General features: G+C 52.3%; 1 protein-coding gene across 8 annotated transcripts in view; it reads left to right on the forward strand.

The window, feature by feature from the left end:
* Window positions 1–15,731, forward strand: part of Adcyap1r1 (ADCYAP receptor type I) — a 57,102-nt gene that overhangs the window by 17,054 nt on the left and 24,317 nt on the right. For 4 of the 8 annotated variants that reach the window (XM_047561097.1, XM_047561090.1, XM_047561089.1 and 1 more), the window contains exons 4-8: window positions 8,773–8,880; window positions 11,183–11,203; window positions 12,238–12,279; window positions 14,625–14,734; window positions 15,254–15,351. In XM_047561097.1, the coding sequence (XP_047417053.1) occupies window positions 8,773–8,880; window positions 11,183–11,203; window positions 12,238–12,279; window positions 14,625–14,734; window positions 15,254–15,351 (379 nt within the window). The remainder of the gene's footprint in view (window positions 1–8,772; window positions 8,881–11,182; window positions 11,204–12,237; window positions 12,280–14,624; window positions 14,735–15,253; window positions 15,352–15,731) is intronic. The other 4 variants (XM_047561093.1, XM_047561095.1, XM_047561092.1 and 1 more) reach the window with 3 other exon arrangements.

Below are 15,731 nucleotides of genomic sequence, written 5' to 3' on the forward strand. Positions count from 1 at the left end.
GGGCAGCTGATGCCCTTGAAACACAACTGAACATGGAAAAACAAAGTCTGATGGCTTGTTCTGGTGCCTGTGAGTGTGAACTCAGGGCAGTGCTTTTACACATGTATGTGCACACACATCTACCAGCATTCCTCCATGGGCAATAGTGAAACCCTCTTAGAACTGCTTCATCCGTGATTTGGTGGCGGGTGGTGCCTCATGGTGCACTTGCACAGCCTGGGTGCTATAGGCCAGTCCCTCCACATGGCCCCTTGGCTCCACCAGGAGATGCTGTGACTGTAAGACATATGAGGCTGCAGAGAGTGGCATACAGTTTTGCAGTAAACTTTGATAAGTAGAGGTACAATCTAAAATGGTGCAAATTATAGTGTGGTAAGTATGAAAACCAGCAGCATAGCTGTCTGTCATCAAGTACTTTGTACTGTACATCATGACATGGGTTATACATATTTTTTTAGCATAGCAACATTTTACTTATCACTCATGCTCTGCTTCTACTGCGTGTCAGCTGGGGGCTCACTCAGTCCAGGATTTAGGTGAACGGAGCAGTCACCATCTTGAACATGCATGGCCACTACAGCAGGAAAGGGGACTTAGCAAACCATGTTCTGGCTCTCACAGCCTCTGCCCGGAAGCATCGCATCACTTCTTCCCATATTGTATTGTCTAATTCAAATGATATGGCCACGTCTTGTTCTTTTTATATATATATATATACACACACACTTACTGGGGATTGAACCCAGGGGTGCTTAACCACTGAGTCACATCCCCAGACCTTTATTTATTTTTTAATTTAAATTTTTTATTTTTTTTGTTCTAATTTGTTGTACATGACAGTAGAATGCATTTATACATTTTGATAGATCATATATAAATGGAGTGTAATCTCTCATTTTTCTGATTATACATATCGTAGGATCACATTGGTCATGCAGTCTGTACATACATGAGGTAATAATGTCTGTTTCACTCCACTATCATTCCTTCCCACATATTTTTAAACGACTGGTGGTGCAGGTTTGTTTTACCACGAATGCAGGAGTCATGCACTGTGTTACATACAGTACAGTGACTGTGACGTTACTCAGTCTTTGGAGTTTTCAGCTCCATTGTAATATTACGGAGCCACTGTGGTGTGTGTGTTCATCACTGACTTAAACACTGTTATGTGGTATGTGGCTGTACATGGTTTTCATATGCTTATGTACATTGAGTTTCTCCCTATTGTCTTTTAGGTCTAGTAAAGTAGATCAGTTGGCCCTGGTGTGTTAGAGGTGAGGGGTGGGCGTGTGGCACTGTTTGATTGCGGGTAGGGGGTTTCCGGGAAGCCACCTGCACTCCCTCAAGCTCTGGCTCTTTGCTCATTCTGGAACCACTATCCCAGAGAAAACATGGGATGGTAATGCGTATGGTGACCTTCAGAGTGGAGGCCACCAGAGCTCTGCAGGCAACTGGGAGAAGCCAAAGATACAGGCAGGGAGGTGGCCACGGACAGAGGAAGCAACTTGCTTTCTGACTGGATTTTTTTAACATCCTCTACATGTCTTAAAGGAGTTTCTGGAGAAGAAGGGAGAGGTCTTCATCTCATTCCAAACCCCTGGATGCTGAATGAGATTTGAACCAACCCTAGTCCAGCTCTGTCACGTGACCCAGAGCCGCTGAGGCCAGAGGTGGCAGTCAACTGGCGAGTCTCACCAGGGTTAGAGCCAACTCTGGGCCAGTATCCAGGTCTGCCACCCCAGCCAGGGGGTGCCATTCTGCGGCAGTGCTCTTGTGGCCAGAAGAGGCGGAGAGAGGACTGCTCTGCGTGGGAACTGCTGCTCCACCACATAGTGCCCCGGGCCCTGCAGCCCTCAGGCAGCACCTGCTGGGAGGCACTTTGTTCCCGCTGCTGTCCTGGGGCAGCCCGCCAACCCAGGGACAGCCAGCACCTCCTTTTCCCAGGGCTATTGATTCCCGTCAGCCTGGAAGCCATCCCTGCCTCCTGGCGGGGTTGTGCAGGTGTGGTTCTCCACGGGACCTCACATGCTGGAGCAGATGGAAGAGGGTCTTCTGAACCCTGTCCAGAATGCCAGGTGCCTCAAATCAGCTCTTCCACCTTCATCAGAAGGGAGAGGCCTGGAGGAGGGAACCTCTTCAGCACCAGGCCGGGGCTTCTCCATCCTTGAAGCAGGATGAGCTTGTGGTCTGATCCTTGAAGCTGCTCAAGGGTGAGCAGGCACCAGGCATGGGGAAACAGGTGTCTGCAGGTTCTCTCGCTCTGCTCTGAGGGAAGTAGGGCTCCCTGTAGGGCTCAATGCCAAATCTGACAAAGGGCTCCATTTCTGTCCAGACCTACGTCTTCCTAGCTGGGTCGTTCTGAAACTCGAGCATATAACAGACTCTCTGGAGGTTTGTCAAATGCAGGTTATTGACGCCCATCCCCTGCGTTTCTGATTCCTAGTTTTCAAGTGGTGTTGCTGGCCTGGGGTCACACTTTGAGAACCTCTGACTTCCAAGGGGGAGGGCTGTGTCTGGTCCTTCCCCTCCCCTCCAGCACTCACCTCTTGTGGAGGGGGGGCGGTCCTCATTGTATGGAACTGAAGCCTTGGCTGTAAAGTGAATTTCAGTAAATCGAATCATTTTTTAATCTTTGAATTATACGCTTAGATGGGGGCCTCGTTCTCACAATACCTGTGGTGCCTTTTTAAGGGAAGGACCACGGCTTTGTCTGTCGCTCTGGCATCCCTGGTCTTAGGAGTTCTGAACACTATCTGGAACTGGACAAAATCATCACCATGACAACCTGAGATTAGCTCCTTATTTTGTTCCAGCTGAAGGCTAATAGCTCTTGTACACTCTCTCAGTCCGACCTGCCTAAGTGGTCTCTATCCCTCCTGCTGTCACGAGTCACTGCCATCCCTTGGCTACTTGTAGCATGTCCTAGGTAGGAACAGTTCAGAGAGTGTACAGAATCGCTGGCTGCCCACTGCCCAAATTCCTCTGACCAAGTTCCTCAGCAGGGCCTGCGCAGATCAGGCCAGGAGGCATTGGGGTGGGGCTGGCTTCGAGTTTCGGGATGATAGGAGAGGTAGGGAAGTCTGCCGGGAGTGGAGAGGTCTCTTGATGCTTGGCCTTCTCTGGAGGAGGAAGAAGGGGAGGAGACTGGATGCTGGCTGCACTTGACTGTTTTCTCCCTGCAACATGCTTTCCTGGCTGCCGTGGCGCTTTCCTGTCCTGGTTTCCCTCCTCAGTCTTCCCTGCCAGCCAGCTCCTCTTCTAAATGTTGGCATTCACTCTTCTGTCGGAGCCAGGCTATTCTCCCTCTTTCTTCTCTGAGCTCCACTCTCTTGCTGAACCATCCAGTTCATGGCCTAAATAGCATCCCTGCTGACCCCATCCACTCCTCATCTCCAATTCCAACTGCTGTGGAACCCAGACTTTAAAAAAAAATTTTTTTTGGTACCGGTGATTGAACCCAGGGGCACTTAAGCACTGAGCCACCTTCCCCACCCCCTTTTAAATATTTTATTTAGAGACAGGGTCTGGCTAAGTTGCTAAGGCTGGCTTTGAACCTCAGCCTCCTGAGCCACTGGGATTACAGCTTGAGACACCACACCCAGCAACCCCAGATTTATTAACCGCCTGTTTGATATCTGTCTCCACTCTGCTCTTAGCGTCTCTCAAACTAAACATATACCAGACCAAAGTCTTTATTTCCAACTTGCCTAATTCCTCCTACAGCCAGGCATGGTGGTACAGGCCTGTAATTGCAGCTCTTAGGAAGTCTGAGGCAGGAGGGCTGCAAGTTCGAGGCCAGTCTGGGCAACTCAGCAAGATCTGGTCTCAAAAAAAAAAAAAAAAAAAAAATTCCCCTCCATCTGCTGCTCGCCCAGCCCTTCCCACTGTGGTAAATAGCATATTCATTCATCCTTCCAACTGTCTATCTGTCAGTTCATCCATTCATCCATCCATCCAGACACCCAAGCCAGAAACCTGGGTGACATCATGGTACCTCTCTCCCCTTCCCTGTATGACTCAGGATAGTGACAAATCAACCTCACAGTCTCAGAGATATAGCACAGTGACATTTCTTGCTTGATATGTTACAGGCCAGTGTGGCCAGCAGAGTGGAGGTGGAGCCCTGATAGTTTATCAGTGATTCAGACACCTCCCAAATTGGAAAACTGCCACCCTCATGCGAACGCTGCATGTGACATCCAAGGGTCCTACAGAGAAGGAAGAGAGACAAAGGCTGCAGAAGCCTGTGAGGGGCATTTTAGAGACTCGTTCATCCCTTCCTGCCACTTGCCAAGGCTCAGAACTCAGAATGTGATAAGTCATGTATAGATATGGGTGAGCACTAATCATCTCTGGCACCATGGCCAGCCGGTCTGTCACCAGGACCTGTCATTCCTGCCTCCACACTGCCCTACACAGGACTCTTCTCCATCTCTGCTGCCATCCCTCCATGTCAAACTCCTTCATCCCTCCCCTGGAGGTCAGCTGGATTCTGACATGTCTTTCATGTCTGCTTTCGGCTCTTGAAATGTATTGTCTCCATACACCACCGAATGAGACAAGTGAATGCTTGTTTTAAAACCTCTCTGGTAGGCAGAATAAGGACTCTGCCACTACCCAGAGACAGAAGGCACATCCTAATCCCCAGAGCTGTGTGAATGTGACTTTACATGGCAAAGGGATGCAAATTTGGATATGCAGTTATGTTAAGGGTCTTGAGATGGGGAGATTATCCCAGGTTATTTGAGCAGAGACAGTATAAGTCCTTCTAAGTGAAAGAAGACAAGAGGGTCAGAAAGGGAGAGAGATTTGAGAATGCTAAGCTTCTGACTTTGAAGATAAGGGAAGGGGACCGTAGGCCAAGAAATGCAGGTGGCCTCTAGGATCTGGAAAAGTTAAGAGAAAAGATTCCCCTTTTAGGACCTCCAAAAGTGGAGACCTGCGGACACCTTAACTTCAGCCCATTGAGACCCTTTTCAGACCTCTTAACTCCAGAACTAATAAGTTGTGCCATTTGAAGAGAGTAAGTTTGCTTACAAACTTTTAGCAGTAATAGGAAACTAAGACACCACCTGGTGGCATCTTAGCTTTTAGCATAACATCCAAAACCATTAGCATGATCCAGCAGACTCTTGAGTTCCGTGAAGCAGAGGAAGATCCTTTCTCTTCCCTCCTGTACTGTTCTGCAGAGTCTGGCTTGTATTTCTTAAATATGGATCATAAGGGGGACGGGAATAGAACAGGGAGAAGAGAAAAAAAGAAAGGATAAAAGTAGGAGGGACAGGAGAAAGGAGAAAAGGCATCTTTGAGCTTCCAGACCCATCAACCTAAGGTGTGTTGAGAGACTGGAGTGTGAAATGAATGGGAATGTGGAAACTGGTCGCATTTTACGTGAGTGGCAGGAAAATACCTTGCTGTCCTCAGCTGGAGAAACCTAAGGCCCTCTCAAAAGCCCCCTCATGCTCTCCTCAGCTCCAAGGTCGTGAGTTCCCTATGGCTCAAGGATGTCCACCAAACCAGACACTGGGATTAGGGTCTGGGTCACCAGGTCTCGTTTTAGGGTTCCTATCTACTCTGGTGCCACAGGAGTTGCCCCTAGGACTGGAGGGAAGCCAGGATGGGGACAGATGAAGGCACCATGAAGACTTGGAGAGTTATGGTAGAGGGATCCTTAGCCTTCCCAGGTCATGTGGTGGGGTTGGGTTGGGAGCCTTGGCCAGGGCCCCTTGGAGGGCAGCTTCTGCCTGCACCAACCATCCCTGAGACACCAGCAAGTCCTTGCGGAATCTCTGTTCCCGATTTGAGCTCTGATCACTCAGATTTGGGAGTCTCAAGGGACACAAGGCCCTTGATGGGCACATCAGGAATGTGAACCATGACAGAGGTGGCCAGAACACAAGTCTGAGACTTCCAGTGCGGAAGACCCCACCCTTCCCTGGCTCTGCCCTCAAATGTAAACTTCACAGCTTTGTCTGTTTTCTCCAGTCCTGTATCCTGGTGCCTAGGTGGTCCCTGGCACATGGAAGGCACTCTAAGTGATCATCAGGAGAATGCACCCCTGTCCTGCTGCCACACCTCTGACCTCCAGCCCAGGAGCCCCTGTCACCCCTCATGCCACCTACCTGGCTCCTACTTTCCTCCCTGCCCCTCTGCCCTCACATCTCTGCTCGCTGTTCTGAGTTGGTTGCCCCCGCCCCCCAACCTCAGCAATGTCAGCTGGCAGCACCAGCTGGCTGTGCCAGGGCTTAATGCTCCACATTACAGGAACATCTGTTGGCTGGGGCCCCTGAGGCGTGGGCCAGACATGGTCACGCTCCATGGCTGCTTCACGGTCAACACAGGCTGTGGTGGCCAAGGATGGGCTGTTGGGTCTCTTTCAAGGACATAATGTCACAGCCAACGGCGTGCTGGCTAGATGTCCTGCTGTAGTGGGTAGACAGGCATCACTGACAATAGCCTATTCCTGGGAACCAGGGCTGGCTCCCCTCCTGGGGCCCTCAGTGTCCTTGCCCTCTTCGTGTACTGTACTCAACTTTCTACAGTAGTCCCAGCTCCCAGACTCTGTCATTCCATGAGTAGAATGCTATCGGTCAATGCCACAGGGTGTGAATTCTAAAATAGCAAGGTCTAAATTCTGGGAGACAAGGTTTTCTGCACCTAAAAGCCATAGATATCTCTGGGTCCTAATGGCACCCAACAGCATGGACCCTGACAGAGACCATGGCCTCATGAGGCCTGCTCCAAGTCCCCTCCCCTACCTAGCACCTGTGCAGGGACACCTGATTGGAACAATGAAATTGATGCTAATGACAACAGTGGGCCTGCAGGGAGTGAGCCTGGTGCTATTTGAAGAACTTTCCATGTAGGAACTCATTAGTCCTCCTAGCAACCCAGTGAGGTGGAATGCTGGAGGCCACTTGCCTCCCTGATGTGACATGGAAGCCGTCTCTGTGGCCCAGGGACTCTCTGCAGACTAGGTTTCTTTCCTGACACTGCTCTGCAGTGTGACGTGCTGTGCTTCTGCCACCCCACTGCACCTTGGCACACTGCCTAATTGCATCTCGGTGTACTTCCTTGGCTTACCCCGTAGATGCCAGTGAAGATCCCCAGACTGGCCCCCTCTGTGACCTTCTCACTTCACCTCCTTTTCTCATCACTTCCTTTATGCTGGAGTTCAGGCGAACAGTGGGACTCGGCTGAAGAATTGGGGCGCTAAGAGCACAGAAAGCTTTTAACTGCTGGTGGGGTGTGTGCGACCTAGCTGGATACTCCTTTTGAAAAACGTACAGTCATAGCTGTGTGGGGTGGGTGGAGAGGCAAGAGGAGGCTGTAACTGTGGTCCCAGGGAAGGGTGACGGACTCCACAATCCTCTGGAGGGAAATTCAGCACGATTTGTTACAGACCACAAAGAAGGAGGTGGAAGGAGGTGGAGTGCGGCTCCCAGGCTTCTGGGGCTGGACGGTGCTGAGGAGAGGCAAGGACTGCTCCTTCTGCTTTTGAGTGCTCTTGGGTCCCCCAAGGTGGGAATGTCCAGCAAGGTAGGTGGCCATGGGCTCAGCCCTTGGGGAGTGGCTGGAAACAGAGGACTGGGCGTGTCATTCTGTTAAGAACCTGAGTAGAGGGAACTCATCCGGAATGATGGCAGGTGGCTAGGGCAGGGCAGCCAGCAAAGTGCTGAAATTGTCCTTTGAATTTGGCAGCAAATAGGTCACCATTGACATTGGTGAGATCAGCTCAGGATAGAGGAGGGACGGAGATAATGAACAGGAGGCTGGCAGTGGCTGGAAGGAGAGAGAGTATACAGTAGGCAGAGGGGACAGCGGGGCTCCCGAGCTCCCCAAATCCAAAAATCCCATTCCTCTTCCTCACAACTCATGTCCCATGAGTCACCAGATCCTCAGGATCCCTAAACACTTCTCGGCGCCTCCTTGCCACCCTCTCCATCAGCCTGACCCTGTGACACGGTGCTGGCCTCCCCACGGTGGTCCCTGCCTCCTCCATCTCTTCCCACTCCAAGGCTCCAAGTCCTTTCACAGTTCCAGCCTGGCACACGCAGCCTTCTGCCTGGATGGCTTTCCCTTCCCATCTGAGGAATTTGTGCTCTTCCTCCAGGTGCCAGCTGGATGCCAACTGCAGGCTCCATCCAGGCCTGCCCTGCAAGTACTTCCAGCCCCACCCCTAGGGCGGGCGACCCCCACCGAGGGGCAGAGCTGAGGCCAGACCACACAGTGCTGGCTGGCACTGGCAAGGCTGCTGGAAGAGGCAGGGAGGCTGGACCAGGTTGTGTGGCCGGGGCTGCTGGAGACACCCAGCAGTCCCTTTCTTAGGGGTCCTGTCCTGGCCTGGTGCTTCTTCCCTCTGCACCACCCTGCAGGACTAGGGGACAGGTGAGGCCCCCTTTCTATCCCAGGACCACCTGCAGAGGCTCGCACCTCATCTCTTTGAGGGGTTTTCAGGTACAGGCCTGAGCCTTGCCTCAGACAGGAAGTCCACTTCCCACTTCAGCTGCTCCCACCGCCCTCAGCAAGAGCCTGGCTCGTGAGCCTCTGTGTATGTGTGGTGGGGAATACAGGTGTGCGTGCATGTGTGTGGCGTGTGTGCTGTACATGTGTACATGCACATCAGAGCGCGTGTTGTGGGATGTGTGTGTGTGCACGTGTCTAGCTGGTTGTGCGTGCTGTGTGAATAGTGTGTGGGCACATGTGGTATTTGTGTGTGTGCGTGTGTGTGTGACTGGACCCATGTTCATCATGGTTCTCTTCCCCCAGGCTGCCCCGGTATGTGGGACAATATCACCTGCTGGAAGCCCGCCCATGTAGGTGAGATGGTCCTTGTCAGCTGCCCCGATGTCTTCCGGATCTTCAACCCAGACCAAGGTGGGTAGAGCCCAGTCTTTAGGCCACACCGGTCTAACCTGCTCTCTGGACTCAGCCCAGGCTCCCAAAGACAAGCACCAAGGACTGGCCACCCTGTGAGCAGATATCTTTGCTCCAGAGCATGCGATGGGGGTGTTGATGGAACCACAGCCCCTCATACACTTGGAAGGACTTGTGAGCTCTCCTGCAACATGGCACTCAGTACCCAGGGACACCTGGGTGTGCCTTGGTGTGGCTGGCAGCAAGCTGGACTCTGAGGTGTGGGGTGGATGCCAGCTCTGTCTCTCACCCTCCTAAGAATCTTGAGCAAAGCAGTTCACTCCTCTCCCCTAAGTCCCTGGTCTGCCAGGTGGGAATACGGCATGGGGCTCCCTCACAGGGTGTCTCTAAGGCTAAAGTGAGGTCACACATGTGGATCACTATGGAGTGCAGGACTTGGCACATCCTGAATTTCCAGTGGTAAATGTTAGCTGATGTTGTCATTGCTGTCACTTAGCCACAGAGATTCTCAGAGGTCCGAGGGATGCGTGGACAGGGATCTGCAATTGGACACCCTCAGGCCGAGTGGGAGTGTGACGAATGCAGTCAGGCTCAGGACACCCACCCACGTCCACACTCACAGGCCACTCGATGTGGGCCTGGTGGCCAGGCCTCACAGCAGGCAGGCCCCCACGTCTGCTAAGCAAAGCATTTCCTCAGCCCTCGCTGCCCTTAGGCAGTGGACAAGGATGGGTGTCCTGGCCTCCAGGGACTTCTGGGCTGCCAGGAGAGGACCCTAGGCACAGTGGAAGCAGTGTAGTCCATGACTTATGGATGCCAGTGTGGGCGTGGGTACATGATGGCACCCTCCCTGCCAGGGAAGGTTGGCTGAGTGGGGATCACAAGGAAGTCAGTTTTGGGCATGCCTGAGTTTGAGATCTCTGGGGCCATTGATATTCTGTGGGGAACTCTGGGGGCCCCAGATTGTGTCTACCCTGTGCCGTCGACACAGTAGCTGAGCTCTGTGATGCAGGATACAAAGACATGGGGCAGGGAAACAAGACAAGGCCCAAGTGGCTTGGGAGGCTGAGGCAGGAGGATCGTGAGTTCAAAGCCAGCCTCAGTAATTTAATGAGACCCTAAGCAATTTAGCAAAACCTTGTCTCAAAAAATAAAAATAAAGGCTGGGGAAGTGGCTTAGTGGTTGAGCATCCCTGGGTTCAATCCCTGGTACAAAAAAAAAAAAAAAGTAAACCCTAATGGCTGCATCTCCACTGGGGGTGTCCTGTGCTGTGTGAGAGGTAAAAAGCAAATTCAATTTCCAGCCTCACACTCCAGCATCCTGGAGGGCAAGAGATTTGCAGGAGGTGGCAAAGAGAGGTAGTGGCACATGTTGGAGTCCCAGGTCTCATCCTTGGCTCCCATTCCAAGAAGATAGGGTCTATCTACCACATACCCCACCTTGCTTTGTCCCACATCCCTCACACCTCCAGACCTCTGCCAGTGCAGAAGGAGGGTGAACCCCCCATCCCAAGGGCTTCGGGACTTTGAGTGACCCAGAGCAGGCCAGAGAGTGAATATTGGCGGAGGAGACTGGCAGGGCGGGCTAGAGTGAGGAGTACCATGAATGGAGGGTTGCGAGGCACAGTGGCAGCCTGTGATTCAGCCCTGTTCCTCATTCATTCCTTTAGAAACCAACTTAGTCACTTCCCCCATGCATGTATGGCTTCCATTCAGTCATTTATTTAAAGTTTCCTGAACGTCTACTCTGGGTCAGATTCCATGCCAAGAACGCTTCTTGCTACAAAAGGCAAAAAGAATCTGCAGTGAAGTGAGATTTCCTGGAGATACACTTTCCTCCGGCTTCCCTCCCTCAGCAGTGGGGCGGTGAGGTGACACCCCATTCCTAATGGTTCATTAAGGCAGGGCCTTTTAGCACCTCTCTTCACAGCCTTGATTGGTGGGGCTTGCCTTTCCGCTTAGAAGTGTGGGTTGGGTGTCTCCTTTGCCTTCTCGGTTCCCAGGAAGCTCCAGTGGTAGTGTGGCCATGCAGGACCTTGGAGATGTTGGACATGTAGGAGCCCCACCCTCTCTCCTCCTCCCGATGCCTCTGCGCATTTCTGTTCTGGAGGTGGAGGGAGAAGTCTCCCCTGCCTGCTGGTGCCCAGCTTCTAGTCCTATTCCTGCACCCCTGCAGAACTCTTTCCAGAATTTGGGGGTGGGGAGGAAGAGGAAGTGATCAGTGAGAGCAGACCTCCACTGCAGACCCCCGCTTACCTCTGCATTTTCTTTCTTTCTCTCTTTCTCTCTCTTTCTGTTGCAGTCTGGGAGACGGAAACCATCGGTAAGAGGAACCTTGGTGAGGACAGACCGCTGTCCATCTGTCCATCTGTGTATGTAGCAGGAGCCTAGCCTCAGAAGATCCCAGGCTCTGGCTGCTGGGATCAGCACTGAGTTGGGGTGGAATGGCAGGCTCCTCAGGGACCAGGTTCTTCTCTCCTTCTCCCCTCCCCACACCCTAATTCAGCCACCCTGAAGGTGGCAGTGATGGAGGACACAGCCCTTGGCTTCCAGGTCCTCAGGAACTTGTTTGGAAAGACTAGACTCACGAGAAGGTAGAAAGCAAGCCCATGTGTGTGCCTAAGCATGTGCACATGTACACGCGGGCCTGAACCTGTGAGTGAGTCCTTCCAGGTGCTGACATCCCTAGTTGCTGAGAAGTTGGAATGTACAGGAATCGAGAGAATAGAAGAGACCTAATGATGTAGCACGTGGGCAGAGCAGTGAGATCATGGGAGGCTTCCTGGAGGAGTTGGCATGTCTGCTTGGAAACAGGATTTTGAGAAAAATGTGGGTTCATTGCTAGGCTAGCATGGGATTTGGGCATAAGGAGAGGGTGGAAATGGGAATAAAGAGTAAGGAGAGAAGGAGTAAAATTCTGGGGATGAAGTCTTTGGAGTTCTGGGTTCCCTTTGATGAAGAGTAGTGTCTGGAGACTGAGATGAGCACCAAAGAAACTCCAAGTCCTGGACCCATGTTGCTGTTTTTTTGCCCTTTTCCATTCCTTCTCCCTCCTCTCCACTCTCCAGGAGTCCCTCCCAGCCTCCTGACAGCGCAGGGCCCATTTCCTGTTTCCTTGGGGTGGGGGTGGGTGGCTGAGTCATGGACCATCCTGAGCATCCAAGAAATGCAAATCCAATGAGATGGGTGTCAGAAGGTGCGTGAGTCAGAAGGGTGTGCAGCCGCTGTGCCTGCTGCTGCCTCTTGAGCCCGCCCCCAGGCCCTCCAGACCAGGCATATCAGGGAAGGCAGAGAGTGGTAACGTGGCAAGTTGATCAACCAGGCATTTTGACACATGCCCACATCTGTGTTTTACAGGAGAGTTTGATTTTGCTGGCAGTAACTCCTTGGGTCTCTCAGGTAAGGGACAGGCTGGGACCCACCATGGGCTGGCTGACCGGAGGGCGTCTGCTGACATGGGAGCTTTGAGAGTCCCATTGCAGGCTGGGCTCTGCCCTCTGTGGCTCTGTGATCTCTAAGACTGGTGGGTCACTTTCGAGATACAGGTACAGCTTGTCTCCATGGGCAAACTGCACTTAGGTGCAAAGGCAGAAAATGGTACCTACAATTTCACAGGAGCTGCAGATCTCTGGAAGCCCCTTTGTGGATTCTAAGCAAATAACCCCTGTATTAGATGGTTCCTGATAGTTTTGAACTCCAATATGTAGACTAGAGGTTTTCAACCTAAATTTAAAGTTGCACATCCTAGTCATCTCCTGGGCTGGTTAAAACACAGATTCCAGGGCCTCACTCTCAGAGTCTCTGATTTACTCAGCCTGAGGATGATCATGGGAATTGCTAGCCAGATGTCCAGGTGTGTTTTACGGTCTGATATGGGGAGGCACCCACTCAGGAACCTCTGTTCTAAAATTCTGGGCTCTTATGAAGCTACTGGAGCAAAGCAGCCTACTGATGTGGGCACTGTCACTGCGGGGTTCTGACTCTCTGGAGAGCGCTCTTTCAGAGATTTCTATCAGAACAATATTCATGGAACAGTTCTGGAACAAAAAGGTTTATACTTTCCTACATTAGGCTATAAAAAGAAAAAAAAAAAAGGAAGAAAATAAAAGAAAGGAAATGACTTTTCTCTCCAGGACACTTTTATAAAAAATTGTTTTTCAAAACTGCTTCCCTTTCCTCTTCCCACCACCTTGAGGAGGCAGAGTAGGGAGGGGATGAAGCCCAGATGAGGGCAGGGGCTTAGGCAAGGCGCTGGGGCAGTCGGACTTTCTCAAGAAGTATTTAGAGGGCCTTGGAAGGGATTGCACGTGGCAGCCCGAGCAGATCTGCTGGAGGAAGGAAGAACTTGGCACCACACTGTGGGATGGAAGTGAACTCTTTGGCTTTGCCTGGGCCTGCCAGGCTCCTCCCCAGCCTGTCCACAGAACTCAGCACTAGAGAAGTGATAAAGGTGACAGAGACCAGACTCCCCATCCCCGCTGCTGGGCAGAACTCACCTTCCGGGCAGGGCCCTTTACCCCACGTCTCCAAGTCCCAAGAAAGAGTCTTGACTCCTGGCTGAAGAGGACTGGCCTTCCATCTTCCAGTTCTGCCAGCAAGGATGGAGGCTGGAACGGTAGAGGAGCCTCCCCTCTCGGCCTCCACCTCCTATGATGTGTCTCCTTGACCCACTGCTCGCCTTGTCTCCTTCCTAGCTCCCCACAGGTGGCTCAGGTCACAGAGGGGAGGATTCTGTCCAGCAGAATGTGCCCTGTGCTCCTGGTCGCTGAGTCCTATGAAAGGAAGAACCATCCCCATGTGTACTAAGAGGCCAAGTAACTCCCAGAAACCCATTCTGGAGGCTGATGTCTATCTGGGGCCACATCGAGGTGTTGACTGGAGGAAGGGTCTGCTTACCTTCCCTGATCATCTGTGGCTGTCCCTCACAGAGGGGAGGTGATGGGAGAAAGAAATGAACCAAGCAGCCTTGAGAGGCTAAAACAGCCCCACGAAGGGTGAAAATCAGGCTGAATGCTTCTTTGTAGCTAGCAGATGGCTCCATGGCTGTGTCTCACTCTGCTCCCCTGAGTATCGCACAAGACCTCCTTAAAGTCAATCAAAAGAAAAACTAAGTGACAGAAAATAGACCAGCAAACCCTGAAAGGCAAAACTTAACCAAAAACCAAACTGGAGCATATATCTTAATAAGGTTCTATGCTAGTTCAGTGGAGTTCTGGTCCTTGTTAATTAAGCAAGATGTCCCATTGATGTGGAATGTCAGCTGCTTGGGAAAATGCCACCTGTAGTGTGGGCTCAGGGCACAACTCTAGTCACCTGAGGCGATTCCTGGACATACCCAGCTGTCCTGCTGAGAATCCCTGAGGCTGCGGGGACTGGAATCTGCATTTGTGATCAGTCTCAGGACAGTTCTTCTGCACATGGACCTTTGAAAAGTACTGATCCAGGGCCCCAACCATTTCCTGGCAAGCATTTGGGAATATTCCAGAAGGAGAGCGGCAGGGCTGCCAGACTCGCGGGCTCAGTCCCCTTACCCTTGGTTAAGAGATAACTTGCTCCAGCCCCATGGCTCTTAGTAAAGACTGAGCTGCAGGCCATCGGCTGTCACTGATTCCTTGGACCTCTGTCCCATGCCTCCCAGTGGACACATGGGTTTCTGGTTCCTACTTAAGCAGTAATGTTTGTATCTGAATCTCGGGGCTCTCTGAAGTCATTCTGTGCCTCACTGAGTGTTCTCTTCTCTGCAGACATGGGTGTGGTGAGCCGGAACTGCACGGAGTATGGCTGGTCCGAGCCCTTCCCTCATTACTTTGATGCTTGTGGCTTTGAGGACTATGATTCTGAGACTGGGGACCAGGTGAGTGTCTGTGCCCTGTCAGGCATAGAAGTGGTGGGGCAGGGGAGAAGACAGGTCTCTAGATAGCATTCATTAGCACCTACCCTGTACCCAAGCCAGCTGCTGTGACTGAGAAGCAGCTGTCATGCTGCCTGATCCTCCAGTCCTTACTTCCTGTCCCCATAGCCCTGGTAACACTGTCTTGCCTAGGACCCAGCACCTGAGAGGTTAATGCTGGGCCCCATAGGACCCTCCCCATCCCATCTTCCACTCCTGACTACAGGGTACGTCTGTACTGACTGGTTAGTGCTCTTGCTTTGAGCAGGTGCTGGGGATGGAACCCAGGGCCTGGTGCATGCTGGGTAAGGGCTGGGAGTAGGGGAGGTGGAAGTCAGATGGCTAGGAGGAGACTGGGAGAAGCTAGGCCCAGAAGTGTGTGGTGGACAGACTGGCTGGGGAGACTGGGTGCAGGTCAGGGGGGTGAGGGATGGGTAGGGCCTGCCCCATGTGGATCCCTGTGTGTCCTGTGTCCTGCTCCAGGATTATTACTACCTGTCGGTGAAGGCCCTCTACACTGTCGGCTACAGCACCTCCCTCGTCACCCTCACCACTGCCATGGTCATCCTGTGTCGCTTCCGGTGAGACTCCAGTGATACTGGAGCCCGTACAACCCACCTCTGCTGAGAGTAGTGCCTCCTAATCCCTCCTTCTGCATGTCAGCCCTGGAAGGCCCCTTGGAAGCAGATGGGAAGCTTGGCCCCAGAGAGGGCAACTGACTTGACCAGAGCCACACAGTCAGGCAGAAGCTGGGCCAGAGGCCTGCACTCCTCACTTTCATCTTCCTGGCCTAGATAGAGAGGCCATATGGAGGAGAAACCCGGACGTGTGTTAAGGGCCTAGAAGTCAGGATCAGAGAGGTGGGAAGAAGCAGGTAGCCTGGGTGGCAGACCCCGCTGAGACAAGACCAGGAGCAGGTCCAGGGCAGAGCCCAGAGTGGCGGGTGTGAAGTGCTTTGGGG

The sequence above is a fragment of the Sciurus carolinensis genome, chromosome 8 (genome assembly GCF_902686445.1).
Source record: "Sciurus carolinensis chromosome 8, mSciCar1.2, whole genome shotgun sequence".
Taxonomy (NCBI): Eukaryota; Metazoa; Chordata; class Mammalia; order Rodentia; family Sciuridae; genus Sciurus; species Sciurus carolinensis.